The sequence below is a fragment of the Lutzomyia longipalpis genome, chromosome 2, assembly GCF_024334085.1.
Source record: "Lutzomyia longipalpis isolate SR_M1_2022 chromosome 2, ASM2433408v1".
NCBI lineage: Eukaryota > Metazoa > Arthropoda > Insecta > Diptera > Psychodidae > Lutzomyia > Lutzomyia longipalpis.
Genome location: NC_074708.1, coordinates 11,834,118 through 11,851,266, shown reverse-complemented (window position 1 = coordinate 11,851,266; position 17,149 = coordinate 11,834,118). Strand labels below are relative to the sequence as shown.

At 35.8% G+C, this 17,149-nt stretch overlaps 1 protein-coding gene across 1 annotated transcript in view; it reads left to right on the top strand.

Moving 5' to 3' along the window:
* The first annotated feature begins 1,863 nt into the window (after positions 1-1,863).
* Positions 1,864-17,149, top strand: part of LOC129790715 (uncharacterized) — a 31,812-nt gene continuing 16,526 nt past the window's right edge. Inside the window, exon 1 of the mRNA XM_055828388.1 lies at positions 1,864-2,186. Within this exon, the coding sequence (XP_055684363.1) occupies positions 2,090-2,186 (97 nt within the window). The 5' untranslated portion in view covers positions 1,864-2,089. The remainder of the gene's footprint in view (positions 2,187-17,149) is intronic.

Below are 17,149 nucleotides of genomic sequence, written 5' to 3'. Positions count from 1 at the left end.
AACGTTTCATGTTGAAGGAAAAATTGAATAAAACAGCGTCTTGGGAGAAAAAAAAACAAACGGAAAATGCGTGAGATATTTAATGTAATAAAATGTACAAAATTTACTGCTAAAGGCATTTTAATTTTTTTTTATTATTAGGGGGATCACTATATTGTTAAAAGGGATCCTTTGTAGTTTCTTTAAAGGATTTTTCTTTGTTAATTGTTTAGTTTAGAAAAAGCTCAAAATATCATATTTTTCAATGAAACAGTACAAAGTGGTCAAAGGAGTTATAGAGTGGAAAATTTTAGGAATTTTTAAGACAGAAATATGAAATTTTGAGCTTTTCCTGACTTCTTTTTACCCTGCTCTTCTCCAAAGTTTTAAAAATAATTGCTGGGAAGAAAACCCCATCAAAAACATTTATTATTCTTGAACTATTATAATTGAAAATAAAGGAGCCTATTCATTTTTATTAATGTCATCATGTCAAAATTAAATACATTTTTGAAGAGAATAAAATGACGTTTAATAAGCTAAACAAATTTTACATTATTTACAGTAAGGGGCTAAAAAAACTTTAAACACAGATTTGCCTTTAAATTAACAAACCACGCCCCCATTGTAACTTACTTAACTTCTACGTTAAAAGCAATAAGGCAATATCGTCCATTGAAGCATGAGTGTAAATATTTTATGAATTTTATGCTAAAGAAAACAGAAAAAAAACACTTGAATTGAAAGAGAAAAAAATAAAAATGAAACAAAATGGGATTGGAGTTCCTCTTACAATTTCAGGCACATTTCCTTGCTGATCTTAATAAAAAAAGGAAAATTATTTTTAACTTGGCTTTTTTTTGGTGGGAGCTGAGGTGCTCTCTCCGGGGGCGTCAAGGGTCCGTGTCAATCCGAGAGAAACACAATTTTTACCAGAGCTTTCGGCGAATCACCTCGCCTTCTTCTGTGGTCAATTTTTGTCTATTTTTGGATTCCGTCAATTTCTTTTTCTCTTTCAGGCAGTATAATGACCTGGTCTTGGGGACAAAGATTGCGTTAATATATAAGAATTAATCCTAAGCTATAAGGTTTTTAATCACAAATTACCGGATGGGGATATTTTTTAACTTGTTTTTCAATGTTTTTTTGTCTTTTCTTAATCGATGTCAAATGTCTCGAAATGAGTTTCAAAGTTTTTTTTTTTACTCACAAAGTGAATAAACTCCTTCATTTTTAGACGTTTGTATAATTTTGGATAATACAGAAAAAACAACATTCTGAGAGAAAAAAATTACTAAAATAGGTCGCTTGAAAATTCAATAATAGGCGAAATAAGCAAATATACAGTTGACCTCTTAAAGAAGAATGCCCAAGATCAAGGTCAGAGAAGTCATTAGATTTTATTTAGGCCACACACAGCTGCGTGTTTGAAAGATAAATAGGCAATTAATAGATTCTTTTGGCACAATGACTCTTCTCACGCGTCATCACCAATTGATTTCCACATAGCAATCCGTATGGGAATTTGCAAAAGAGGGACCTCAAATATGCTTATGCGTACCCCTTTAAATCCTTCGTGACGATATCAGTTATGGGCCCTTTCAATAATAAACTACAATTTACGCTGTCTCATCATAGATGAACAATAGCCCAGCATTATGTTGGAAGGCTCTCTTTCGCTGAACTGAGTTTTCCTCGGCAATTTTACTTTCCTGCGACGTATAGCAATTGAGGTGTTGCGCACTGAAATTGGCCCCGAAGGAGGTGGGGATCCAATATTCGCACACATTGCAATTATTTTCTCGCTCCACATGATGTGCTCTTGTTCAATGGCAAAAACACTCTCTTCATGGCGCTTCATGGCAATAGCGTCTTCCATCGCACAGTCTCAGTGCAAAACCCCCCAAAGAAAGCCACCGCGAGACCACGTCGTCGAGACTGCGAGGAGTTCATCACTCACGTTGGCTTTTAGTCTGGTGAAGACAGTCTCACGAGCAAGTTGTCTTTTGGCGCGAAACTCCTCAAGATATTCTTCAATCATTTCGTAAAGGTTTCCGCGTTTTTTTTTTACACACAATAGAGATAATAGTGAAGTGCGTGAGTGGTGAAGATGGTGAAGAAGCTCTTTAGTTCCGGTATAGTCCTCCTAATCGGAGGACTTTTTTCACTGATGGATACAGTCGGTGGTGTCCCAAATCATTTTTACGGTAATTACCAGCATTTTGTAATATTTGCCATTCCTAATTTGATGACAGAGTGGATGTAAAGAATGAGCAAAAAAGGGAATATTTAAATGAGTTCTGGGTTGAAGAATACAAACGCCGAGACAAATTTCGTCTGATGAGGTTCCATGGAAGTCAAAGAGTGGAGGGAAAAATCGGTTTGCCTTAAAGGGTGGATTTTCTAATGAAAGAATATTTGAAATTAAAAGACGGAATTAAAAAAGTTAATTTTTAATAAATCTAAGATTTTTTTATGAAATTGAGAAATTGAATTAAAAACTAGTTTCATGTGTAGCACTGTAGATTTTAGAAGGTGTCTAAAGGAATGTTCTTTAATTAACATAGCCATAGGTATCGAAGAAAATTAAATATTGAAAAACATTTAAATTCTACAAATTGTGACTAAATTTTTAGTTAAAAAAATATAGGAACCTGAAATAAGAACAGTCAGTGGTCGAGAAAATAAACAATCTTGATTTTCAAATTTTTTTATTGAAAAATTTGCCTAAAACAATTAAATTACGTTCAAGATTATTAATCCAGAGGAGAAAATGATTTTTTCTGAATTCTTTAAAGATTGTGGAAAAAAAACTTTTTAAGAACCGTAGCTTACTATAAGTGAGACAAATTAGAAGGTCTTTCCTCATCATCCCCTATATAACAAATATGAAAAATCTTGGTGGGATTCCTGAGGGGGCACCTGCATTTCAATTTCTCCAGAATTCCTGATGATTCTTCTTTGCTAATGCAACGAAATTCTCTAGGAAACTACATCATCCTTTCTTCCTTCTTTGAAATATTCTTCAGCAATGGAACATCGATCGAGATTCTAAAGTCCCTCCGAATCACTTTTGCTCCCTTTGAGATGTTTCATAGTATGGTTGGCTCCTCAAGAATCAACAAAGAATCCTCCAAGATGTCTGTGTTGTTGTTGTCTTTGCACTTCTTCACTCTCTTTCACCTCTTTTGCTTCTCACGCACTTCCGGAAAAACCACATCATTCTCCCCGGGTGGAGGAACAACCCCAACAGTATGAGCTTCTATTACCTCCATATCATGCAATGTTCCGGGTTTTCCATTGAGAAATGGCATTGAATTCCGTGAGGGCTTAGAGATCTTCCCATTTTCAGATAGAGTTTGTGGTTCTTGAGTGATCACAGAATCCTCCGGTTGGATAATGTAAAATACCTCCTGTGCCGGGTACAGGAATACCTCGGAGATTGCCAGGATGATTTCGTGGGAGGGCAGACGGAAGAGGTTAATTATGTGATTCTGCGGATACACAATTATTGTGCAACAAAGTCCCTTGACACAAATACAGGCTTTTTGTCGATGATAATTTGAAGAATTCCACCAATCTTCTAAACAAAAATTTGGTATACAAAGAAAGAAAGAAAAGATGATGATGAAGAAAAAAAAATCACGGAAAAAAGAAAAGGGAAAAAATATGATTTTTTTGGTGTACAAAATCGCGTTTCTTTCGTCGTTTTTCACAGATATGAAAAGGTTCAAGAACTCGAATAAGAAAAAAAACAAACAGAAAATTGAGTGCTCTTAACTTCTCAACCTGTAATAGTTGATAGAGGAAAATAGGATTTTTTCCGACAATTAAATAACCTATCTCGAGAACAACTAGCTAAAAATTTTCTTTTTTAACTTTTGATGTATTTAAATGATTTAAATGATTAAAATGAACCTTGTTAAACCTTTTTGCAAAGTCGTCAGATCGGGCTCAAACTTTTTACTTGAATTTCACAGTTTTTTTGCACTGATTTTACGACTTTTTAAGTACTTTTTCTATTGATAAAATTAAGTTTGTTTTACTAAAATTCTACAAATAAATCTAATTTCTTAAACAATTTAAAATTTTAATTGAAAATTTTAGAATTATCACCTAAAAGATTCCAATAAGCAATTTTCATCGCTTTATCCTTAAAATAATTACATTACATTCAATGGGGATGAATGAGACAGAAAATCGAAATTGTGCTGAATTTATGTGAAATATCTTAGGTTAGATATCCGTATAAATATTGGACAACTCAATAGTTTAAATTTATTTTATTATAATTCAATCCTTAAGAATTCAATGAAGAAAATCCAAATAAAAGCAAAACCCTCTCCATTGTAAAAAACGTCCATGCTCCATAAATGCGGGAAATGGGATTTAGCTGTGAAATAAAGTAGAAGAAAAAACCCTTCCTTGGCGCATTTATGCTTTGAACTGGGCACATAATATCCCGCTCTCTATTTTCACTTCATCTTTTCGGAACATCACTAATTGAATTGTTATAATGGACGAAAAGAGAATGGGCAATGCCGGGGATTCATGTCTTCATCGGAAGAATGGGTCGTAAAACATCCACTACTGCGCGAGTAAATATGGAAAGTGGGTAGCAATAGGAATGAAGATAATTGCAAATGGGCAGGTACAATGTGGCAATTTTATCGCGCGCATTGAGGTGGATTTCTCATGAAGTACCCCCCAAACCTGTCGCAGAGGGATCATCTCTGATATGTCCGATGGTGCTTCATTTATTCAAGAATTTATTGGCTTCGTGTGGCAACATTGTATGCCGCGTCTTGGTGATCTAATTTAAATTGGAGACGGTGTAAATATTGAGATAAATGTGTGCGGATGAACTGGTCAAATGACTTTGAGTGGCGTCCGTTAGAGTTTCCCCCCAGAAAGATGCAAAGTTGGACCTGAGGCTTGGGAGTTGTCTCAAGAACTCCAAGCACAAAAAAACTATAAACTTCTGTCTTCCCTTTTGCAAAGTAGATACCCACCAGGTTGACCATCGTATGCGTCCATTAAATTGCTTATTTTCCATTCCAACTTCTTTGGCCATTAACTCTTTTTATTGACCTGCTTAGGTAGGCAATATACGCAAATGCGACATGCAAATAAACCGGCAAATTTACACACATTCCCACCTGATGGATAGTCTCCTCAAGGTATAAGCCTTCTTTTTGTCCATCTTATCGAATCCTCTCGCAGAGCAGCCAATAATGCGATGCTCCTAAAGTAAATAATCTTTATTCGCTTGCACTCAGATTAAACTAACATCACTCCATTTTCACCCTGTACTCAGAGCATTTATATAGCAAAATTTCTAATTTCACGGTTCTATTCCGGCAGACAAAATATCTTCCATTAATCTTTTATGCAGCATGACTGTGGGCATTTGAAATGCCATTATAAAAATTCTTCACATGTGCCCAGATTACTCTTGAATTAGTTGAGACTTTGGTCGTGTATGTACTTCCAACTACAGTGAGATTTATAAGACGTTGGAGGCACTGTGCGTGAAATATGGGTAAAATTCTTATACACCTTGTACACAGAGTGACACAGTTAATTTCTCATGAACAACATGCAGTTTAGCGAGAAAAAAAATCAGTTTAAAACATGTAATTTCGGTGATTTATGTTGCAAAACTTTAGCTGTTTTCTTTTATATATTTAGCTTACTCTTTACTGACCATTCTCAACTTGAACTTCACAGCAAGGTTGCAGTGTTGTTATGCAAAACACCTCTTATGCAAATATTTAGGGGTTACCGGGAAGAAAGACTTGGAGTTTTGTATTAAATGGAATTTGACACTAGATGGCGGTCAATGCATTTTCAGTCATCTATTGGGAAAATATGCGAAAAATAGAAATTTAACGATTTTTAAAATAATTAAGGTGATTAAAATGAATTTCTCCTCAATAAGATTTAATTATTCGTTGCGGAAGGTATTTTTAGATAAACAAATTATTTACGGAATGTTTAATCGTTTTAATATATTTTTTAAATGCTATTAATTGCTGATAATTAATTTTGAGAGATTGATTTTTGAATTTCTTTTTTAGAAAATCATCATGCTGCTTACATTTCTGATGTTGGAAATCAAGAATACAAAATATCTTTCGCATTTCTAGAATTTCTAAGAAATAGAGTTTTTACAAAAAATAAAGGAGGTTATTCAGAATTTTTAAACAAATTTTGAAATCAAACTTCGCGAAAATTAAATAATTAATGTAGAACAATGCTAGGTGCCCCGGTAGAGAAACCCTTCCACCGTATATAATGTTGAGCTATGGCACTATGTGTGTCTAGGGTTGGACTGCTCTGGGTGAAAGAGTGAGATGAGTCGTTAGCTCTATGCCGCTCATCAGGCACTCATAGGTTCAGTAGCCCACTGTTGCTCGTCCGATTCAGTTCGGGACCCGTTAGCTCTTCAAATAAGGGTAGTTATTAGCCCATGTAGGAATATCGTCCTACATTAATTACCTATTGAATAATTTAGGGCCAAAGTCTTTATGGAATAAGAAGTCAAGGAGACGATGGATCAGTTTCAACGCATCCATATAATTTTAGCCAGAGCTTTCAACTTTTCTTTACCTTTTTAAGTTTCGAAAGATTTTCTAAAATTATACGAAAGCGTTTGAACTGATCCTTGGCTAACGCTTCCGGAAAAGCTTTAATCTTAAATTTCCCTTAGAACAACTACCATAAGTTCTTGATTAGGATTTCCAATGCCCTAAATATTTTTTTAACTGGTCTGTGTGAATGAACCTCAAAGTGAATAAACTCCTTTTTCGTACCTGCGTACATTGGCCTATAACTAGACACATCTAATTTCTCAATTTACTAATGAAAAAATTAATAAATCTTCCTGCTGAATAAGAAAAAAATCTTTCCAGATATTTTTCTTTATTTGAAAGATTTAAGAATCTACCTAAATCCGATTAATTCAAAAAATTTCACAACAAATGCAATTAATTCTAATCATTCTTTTAAATTGAAACAAATATAGTCAAAAATTAACGTCTTTGAAATTTAAACATGCCTGCCAAAGATTCTCCATTCTCATTCTTAAAATATTTCCCAAATTATTCCCGTATTTTGCTTTTGGTAGTTAACTTAATTACACTAACAACAGTTGCCTTTACTCATTAGTACGTCCAACATCTGTTCCCTTTTGTCTGTTGAGTACACCGAAAAAAAAAGAATCTGGAGATATTTTCAATTCCTCAGAAGAATTCTCTTTCTTATGGAATTTTGAAATTGGCAAAAGGGGTGTGTTGTTTGGCTTCACTTTCTTCAATCTATGAGAAATTTCTCTGAGTGTGCTGGAAAGTGTGGGGGAAAAAGCCACCGAGAAATGAGGTATAATGGATCGATATGGTGTGCAAATGCATTTTATACTTCTTTTTCTCTGCATGTTCTTTAACGGGATTGAGTGAAGTTCTGCCACTACGGCAATAGACAAGACATGTAGGTACCTACCTATTGTTCTTACATTGGAGGAAGAGTGGTGGTCACATACAGAGGTAAATGGGGAAGGCATTTGCAAGCTACCACAGACTTTCACCCATTAATCTGATAAGAGAATAACTTTGTAATATGCGGCGTTACCCTCAATTTCTTGTTACCCATCACTCCTGGTGCAACACATACCGTGGTCAGTGTTAGCAATTATGGTCTTTTGAGCGTAGCAGGAATTTCCTCACGCAATCGTGATGGGGTCTCCCCCTGTCATGAACCATATGGAATACAAGAGTTGGTACTGAACTGTGTTATGCTCTCGCCATGGCTCTATTGTTGATGAAACTATATCTCGGATGGTTTAGCAAGGAAAAGACAAAGGGAGCATTCATCAGCGAGGTCATGGACACACACTCCATGCCTCCGCTCCCCATTGATTTTGACAATGAATTCTGCGTTCAATTTCACCCATTAATCATTCCACACCACAACAAAACATACTTTTTTTTTGCCAAGAAGACAAAAGAGGTGAACCAGAAATGTTGGGAGAGCAGAGAGCATCTCTCACACACCTGTTGCGGGGTCATGGCCTCCACTTAGCATAAGCAACCGCTACTGGCTTTTCGCCAATTGTCTCGACGTGCTCAAGTGGGTGCTTTGCCGCTTTTAGCACAATCACGTCGATTAAGATGTTGCTCCACAATTTTCGGGTTCGTCTACCACAACCTACCGCAAGCATTGAAGTCTTTCCATCTATGTATCTCGCATGACAAGGAAAATCTCTGCACATCATAACAGTGTGCGCGCAAACGAGTGTTGGCAAATTCACGAAAATTAATCAAATCATCCTCAATCATTTGCATGACTTTGCACCAAACAACGCGCATGTTCATTGAGTAAAGAAGAATTGAAACATCACTCGCTAGTTTGTCTCCCAGCGGGTCTCCGTACTAAACGGTGGTGTACGATTATCTCGCAGAGTCAAAGAGATGTGAGCATGTAGAACACGCGAGAACAACATAGGAGGGAATTTGGCGGAAGATGTGCACGAGAATCAACGAAATTCTCTTTGATGGGAATTTGTGGCGAAAATTCTTTTTGCCATAATAACGGCTATATTTCTTCACCATGAATGCCATCTTCATGACGATTCTACGACAATTTGATGGCGAAATATGACCACGGATGGACACAATGCGATAATTTTATCGCACACTGTGCAGATAATGTAATACAACGTACTAAAGGGGGTTGTCATTTCAAAAATTGAGTACATTCTGAGTGTTTCTAATGTTTCCAGTTTAAAACAATTTTCAAAATTTATTCTGATGAGGATAAATTTTTTGAACTTAAAAAAAGGAGTCTATATTCATTTTTCTTCATGTTATATCATACTTTTACACAACAAACAGGATGTTGAAGATCTTTAATAAAATATTAAAGAAAAGTCTCACTCTATACTTTTCCAATGGAATCTGTTTGAAAAAAAAATCAACAAATATTTGCTGAATAATACAACAACGTTTCTATTTGAAACTTATTTTTCTATTTAAATACGCAAATGAACAAAAAATGTAATTTTCATAATTTTATTTTGTTTATAAACACTTATATGTATTTAAAAAAAATTAAAATAGAATTAAAAAAACAAATCACGCTCATTTTTCAAGCAGCAAATTATAATTAACACTTGGAGGGTCGAGGTTTCTAACCTCAAAAGTTTGACCTCAATTTTCTCTTAAAAGAAAAGGTTTTCCCAGTTTTCTTTTGACGATCTTGAAGTAATGGAACTTCCCTACACACAGATGTAGAAATTATCACGATATGTTTAACAGATTTTACTCTGTAACGATTAAAAAAAAAAAAACGTCGAAATGGTGACTAGCAAAATTCTCCACAAGGGTTAAAAAAAACAAATAAAGGACCTTTTTCAGCGACCAAGAAACCTTTGAAATCTTTGAAAGTACTGAAACAAGATTTCAAGCGAATTTCAAGGGTTTCTTGATCGCCGAATTAAGCCCAAAATTAATGAAAACTTAAGATAATTTTTCTTTTTTTCTTGTTAGATCAAATCAATATTGTTTTTTCAGTTCTTTGATTGACCTAGATTTGCCCAGAAATTGTCTAGAATAGTCAACTCTTCACTGGAATTCTTGAAACTCTGCACTACAGAGTTTTAGAGGTTGTTCTAGATTTTAAATACCTAGAAAGCTAAAGAATTTTTTTTTACCAATGAATAAGTGACAAAGAAATTGTTTTAGGATAAAATGTGAATTAAATCTGAAGAAAGCGTTCAAAAACTTAAAAAGATTAAGACTGATTTCCCTTCTTATTCTGACGTATTGATTATGTTGCTATAGGCTTCCGGTGTTCGTCAGAGGAAAATTCCCGCTCACCCAAGGAAAAGCAGCAATTTATGCCAAAGCTTTCGAGCCCAATAGTGGCTCTTCTTCAGTGGTTTTGCTTGTTGTTACTTGTTGTTACACTTGAGTGTGTGGAGAATAGAGAGAGGAGGACAATCCCCAAGTAACAACAAGCAAAACCACTGAAGAAGAGCCACTATTGGGATCGAAAGCTTTGGCATAAATTGCTGCTTTTCCTTGGGTGAGCGGGAATTTTCCTCTGACGAACACCGGAAGCCTATAGCAACATTAAGACTGATAAATTGATAGATTTCGATTTTGCTTGGGAATTTAAGAGGATGGAAAGACTTTCATTATGAATGTTTCTTTCAAATTTTCTTATTAAATTACCGATGTTTCGAATTGATTTTCATCTCTCCTCAGACTCTTTTAAAAGAGAAAGAGTCGTTTTCTCATTGCAATTTTAACAATTCCATTTAAAATTAAACTAAGAACAAATCATTAGTAATCCTCCGTTTTTTTCCTAAAAACTCCGCTTTTTTTAGGCATAAAAAATAAAAGAATAAATAAATAAATAATTTATAAAATAATCTAGTTTCGTAAACAGTCTTATTTATCCTGAAATGACATACCCCTTTTGAGTGACTATATATAGCTAAGGAAATGCACAGTTAGTCGGTCAAACATCCAAGCATTTCCTCTTCTTGGTCCATATGTTTTTTCCTCACCTTTCGCATAAATAAAAAAAAACAGCAAAGAAGAATGGGATGTTGGAAGAGATGCTGCATCCCACAGTGGGTGTCTCAATCATGTCCGTCCATTGAGACAAATCATGAGTGTGCGCCTTTGACGCTGGACGGCAAGTCACGGTGAATTTATGGAGTTTCCTGCAGAAGCTACACACTGACAAACGCGGGAAGGGATTTGTCGGATTGAGGTTTTCTCTTTTGCACCATCATGCGGTGTAATGATGAATCCCCGCGAGTATCCATATATATGATAAATTATATTAGATTATTTTCATGTCGTGCCCTATCCATCCCGTACAATACATACCTTTTGATTGATTGATGGGTTCAATCACAACCGTACGTCGCTTTTCACGGCAAAGATCTCTCCCCATCAAAAGGAGATTTAACGTACGCTTCCCACTTTTCCATATACAAAAGTTCTTTAAGACTTTTCTTTTTGCTTGAATCAGACAATCTTCCGATCAAACTGCACCGATGGCCCCCCACACTCCCCCAAGGGGCCTATATGAAAATGGGGACGTGTAGTACACAAAAGATGGGGGAAAATGGGTTAATCACCGTAGCTAATAGCAAATATCCAGCAGCTGTGGCTCCTACAAAAGCCCAAATGAGGCACTGGACTAATGATCGAAAAACAACAATATATAAGTGAAAAATTATGCATATAAAAATACAACCCAAAGCAATTGATTTTCCTTCTTCTAACTGTGTCTTGTGGAGTATTTTGCGCGTTTTTATGGCGAACAAAAAGGCGTTCACTCATTTTCCATTTTGCAATTATCGCTCAAAATACACTTTAATTGACTAACTGGAACAAATCTATAAGTGTCTTCCATTCAACTTTAATAGACATGGCAGCCACTATGCAATGAGCTTCAAATATAAAAAAGTTCTCAATGAGATACATTCAATTAGTCTCTAATTCTGTACACTGATCGACTTGTTACGGCAATGTGGTGAAGAAAGGAATATCCCGCGTCTATTGCTCTATCAAATGAGATAGTGTCATGATCACCTGCAGGGTTGGAGACGAGATTTTAATTTTTTTTAATGCAAAACTAAATTAGATATTTCCTGGGATGTCCCGTAGAGAGTGTCTCTAAATTAACATTCTCGCAGTGAATGAGATAAAATTGTATGAAATGGTCATAATGACTTGAATTGAAAAGCTTTAGAGACTTTTTTTGTGGCTTAACCCCGGGTGATTTTTTTTATTTTATCTAGCAGAAAATGTGCCAAAAAGTCCAAAAAAAATATTAAGATTTGTCTTGTTAACCCATTTTATTCAGGAACTAATTAGAATCGCAAAGACTGATTTTAAAACCTGGAAAATGAATTTTCAACAAAAATTCTTGAAATTTTGCACAAGAAGTTCTAAAAATCGTATTTTAACTGAATTTATTTGTTATGCTTTCAAGGTTATAGAAAAAAATAATAGGCAAATCTTGGTTAAGAAAAAAATGAAACTAAACGTTCTATGTTTATTCTAAATATGAGAATATTCTTCTCAGAAAAATTATTAAAAGGAAATGTTTAAAAGAATGATTATGTGTGATTAAGAAATTATAATTTCTTAAGTTCTTTTTATACTTAAAACATTTTATTTTCACCATTTTCACTGCTACAAAAAATCCACCAAAAAACTCATACAACATTGCAAATGTTCTATGAGAAAGGAATTTGCACATTGAAACGCGAATTTTTTAGAACAATTAAATTACTCAAAAAAAAACCAATTCACATCGTAAAATATTCTTGAATTTCTCTTTAGTTCTTTCCTCGCGTTTTTAAGAACCATTTTTTGCCCCCACACAGAGCACAAAGTGTGAAGAAATTGCACTAAAATACCATCCTGATAATTAAATTATATCCAAAGAGAGATGCACGCGAGAACTCCAAGGTTGATGTTTTTTAGGAATTGTAGCATTTCACGAGAATCTCTGCAAAGAGATGAAAATGAATGGCAATCATCATCCAGATTCATTGCAATCTTCTTGCAAATTAGTGCACGAGATGGGAATTTTCGTGACTTGAAGAGAATTTTAGAATATTATTGAGTTCTAATGCGCCCATGGAGGATTTCTATGAAGAAAACGAGCGTTGCGAGGGAAAGTCCGATGGCCCAGAAGAAGAAAATTGCCTGAACGTTGTTCATTGTGAACTTCTTGTGCTCCTTCATGTGCTGTGGCATTTCGGGGACGATGTAGTGTCCCTTGCGCCACATCTGATTGAGTCCCGCCTCACTGGTCAGCCGGAAGAATTCATTGAGAATACCCCAGAAGGGTGATCCCCAGCTCACGATGTGAACTCCGTTGTCGGGAACTGTTAGAGAGAGAGAAGGTTTATTTGCGGGATGGCGCTGGGGGAAGGGGAGTTGTGGTGGTGCATTATGTACTTATTGGAGATTTCATGAGGTGATACATTGGCTCTCCATCGCGGGCGAATCTCTTGAGCTCCACGTAGTGCTGGGCTCGGGATTTAAGAGTGATGAATGCTTGGGGAACATTAGCGTTGATCATCTTAATCATGTCACCCTGAGATTTTATCTTGAAGTACTTCTTGGCCATTCCTGAATATTCCTCACCGAGAATTGATTTATTCCGATACAGCTCCATTAAACTCACTCGATTCTCCAAGATCCCGATGCCGTACTTGCTGGCCGTGAGTTGCTGCACTGTGTCGATGTCGTCCTCGTAAAAGGGCGCAATAAAAACGCTCGTTAGGCGACTCAGGAATGCATTTAAAATCAGGAAGCTGAACACCGACCACGCGATAAATGATATACGATGTGCGTGACGCCGAGGTGGTGAACTGTGGGACGTCCAAAAGAAGACCGATGTGGTTTCAACAAATGATGAACTAAAAGCTCCTACTGGTTCTCTATATTCAGTTCCTTTTGCCTTCCTGAAGAACAAATTAATGGCAAAAGTCATGCAGTAAGAAATTAAAATGAGAAACTTTGATTTAGTATCGAAGGTGCGCAAAATATTGAAGAACGTGGGTATTCTCTCGGCTTTCGGAACAATAATGACCACAGGATCTGGGCGGACAGGATACAGACTTTCCACATAAAAAGACGTGTCCAATACGCGGGAGTTTAGTGTAACGTCTGCTCTTCTTTGTGCCACATCTGCCCCTGCTCCACCCTTAATGATGCCATATGTTTCATTAATGAATATCTCAAAGCTGAAAGAAAGTTTATGAGGAGGTAAAAAAGTCATTAAGTTGAGGCATTGATTACTCATAAAATGAAAATTTTCTCTTCAACATAATTCAATTTCATAATAACAAAAAACACTCGTGATTATTGATTGATAAAATCTTATAACTTTTAATCAATGAATGTGGATTTTATTTAATTTATTTGCTTTAAATCATCTGAAATTATCATTAAGGGGTGGGAAGGAATATTTTTTAATAAAGAAATTTTCCAACAAAAGCTTATAAATTGAAATTTTTTAACGATAAATTTTTTACAACATTTTTTAATCACAAAACAACATTGTGCTCAACATTTCCCTTCCCCGTTTTGATATTAAACGGAATTAAGTAATATACATATAAGTATAATATAGAGATACGGCACTCAAATTGATACAAAGCTAAAGTAAATGAGCACATGCCCCTCTCTTTCTCTGTAAAAAAAATGCTATTTGATTTTGATTTAAAAAAATCAAATTAAATTTTAAAAAATAAAATCAAATTTCAACAATTTTTACATAAATTAAAAAAAAAGTCCTAGTTCTGCACAGACTTACCCGAATTTTTCATCCCCCTGAGGAACAATTAAGGCCACAGATGCATTCAAATATTTAGGAAGTTCCTTAAGAAGTACCCCATCTGTCCCTCTCCAGTTTTGCTCTGAAATCTTATCAGAACGACTGAGATTAATTGCATTGGGCTCCATTTCGAAGAGGGACATCCTGAAAGGCTTCCCAAAGAGATTCTTCATTTTGTCTTTTGGGAAAAATTCTTCAATCGGACTGAAATGTTCACAAATGTTCTCATTAATTTCATTAAGAAAATCCTCATTGTGGTTTTCCCTCTTCACCTTTCTGACAAATCAATGAGGAATTCATCGAGATAGGGATGGTAGGAAAAGGCCAAGAAAGTCTCTTCTGATGAGGAATTGCGAAGTAGAACAACCACTTGAACCATGTTCAGTGCCCAACATTCCTCGAAGAAGATTTGCAAATCTTTTAGCAATTCATTACGGTTCGCCTGTGGGTAAATCCCATCGAGAGCGATTGTAAACAATGACCGGGGATTAATGTTGAATTCTTGAAAGAGTTCCTCAATGAAGTGGAGGCAGTGGGAGAGATCGTGGCAGAAGGCAATTGCATCTGTGAAGCTTTCTGGCAGCCAACGGAAATACTTGAGCTTCTTCGTCACTTTGTACCTCCAATCTGCGATTGTGACAGCAAATGGGACAATTGAGCTGCTCCCGAGGAATCCATTAATCCCCGAAGATGCCGCAGAGCTGTTAACGATCACGAGTGTTGTCTTTGAGGCGATGTAATTTAATTGGTGAATTTCAATTAATTTCCTCGCAAATTGCTGCGGATTCTCCTCCGTTGAAATTGCCAGCGATGAGAGAAGGAGGAATGATGTTAAATTCATTGCTAATTAACTTCTGGAATTCTTCAAACCAAGATATGGGTTACGTCGGTTAACGCATAACAACCCAACACTAAACTACCTTGTGGTTTTATTCATACCCAATTGCATTGCACCACTTTATCTAATGTACTCCTGATCGGTGTGATCTTGAGAGATGATAGGGAATTGAAATTGTTGGGTACGGCGTAGTAATTATGCCGTCAACTACTTCTCTTGTTCTATAATTCATTGATAAAACACCCTGCAGTTTTGAATATTTTAGTCACGCAATGACCCAAGTTGATGATTAATTTTTGTTCTAATCGAAATATGTTGAATATCCAATTAAAGAAATCAATAAAATCTTTATTTATATTTCAATCATTTTGTAGATTTCATTTTCTTCTTGAACTTCTAAATACTAATTCTAATTAAGACTCAAGTGATACCTAAAGTGAACTCAAATAATTAATTAGCGCTCAAAAACATCTTATTTCACCTCAATTTTTGTTTAATATGAACGACAAGATAACTAAAATCGACGATGAATGTGAAAATACCTACGGAAAATACTGAGTTCTGATCAATATTATTGATCATTTTACGAGAATGATTTTTTTCTAATTTTCTGTTTCAAAATCGTCTTGAAAGTTGCTCTTAAACTGCTCGAGCATGCAAAATTATTAAGCTCATTCCTAAGTTTTAACCTTTGGAATGCGGAGGCCTTGGTAGTTACGTAGAATGCGAAGGTGGGGTTGTTGAACGACCCCAAAAAGAAGGATAATTTTCTCCCAAACTATACAACCTGGAGTTGTCGGGTTAGTGCGTATAGATTCATTATATAGTCCTCTTGCCCCTTGCATCCCTTGCATCACAAATTTTCCACCACAAAATACGTAGAAGAACATATTAGGGAAAAACATTTTTCACTCATTTTTTACAATTTCTTCTTGAGAAATTTGCCAAGAAAGTTAACCCCAACTGCTATTTTTTTTTCACTCTTCTCCACATTCCCCTCACTTCCCGCAACGTGATAAATGGCAATATTTCTCGAATATTCTTTATTGTTTTGCACATTTACATGCTTCTAATTATGTTTTATGTTGTTTATGCTCTAAAAAATTTTCCGCAGCATGACCGTTACACCAATTTTTGAATTCCCTTCTTCTACATTTTTCTTAATAACTTTTCTCGTGGTGGTCGGATTGAGCTGAAATTTTTACACAACCTCCTCAGATAACCAAAGAACTTATTTCCAAAAGATGGGAACGCTATCTTTTATATTTATTGAGTTATAGCACGAAATATAGCGCTGGGGTCGTTCAACGACCCCGCTCCGCATTCCAAGGGTTAATCAATTTCTTAATTTCCCTTTAAATTTTCTGACATACAACGGCACATTAAGTGAAAATTGCATACAAAGATTAAAGACAGAACACACGCGAAAATTCTAATGTGGGTGTTTTTTATAAGGAATTGTATCATTTCACGAGAATCTCTGCAAAGAGATGAAAATGAATGGCAATCATCATCCAGATTCATTGCAATCTTCTTGCAAATTAGTGCACGAGATGGGAATTTTCGTGACTTGAAGAGAATTTTAGAATATTATTGAGTTCTAATGCGCCCATGGAGGATTTCTATGAAGAAAACGAGCGTTGCGAGGGAAAGTCCAATGGCCCAGAAGAAGAAAATTGCCTGAACGTTGTCCATTGTGAACTTCTTATGCTCCTTCATGTGCTGTGGCATCTCGGGGACGATGTAGTGTCCCTTGCGCCACATCTGATTGAGTCCCGCCTCACTGGTCAGCCTGAAGAATTCATTGAGAATACCCCAGAAGGGTGATCCCCAGCTCACGATGTGAACTCCGTTGTCGGGAACTGTTAGAGAGAGAGAAGGTTTATTTGCGGGATGGCGCTGGGGGAAGGGGAGTTGTGGTGGTGCATTATGTACTTATTGGAGATTTCATGAGGTGAT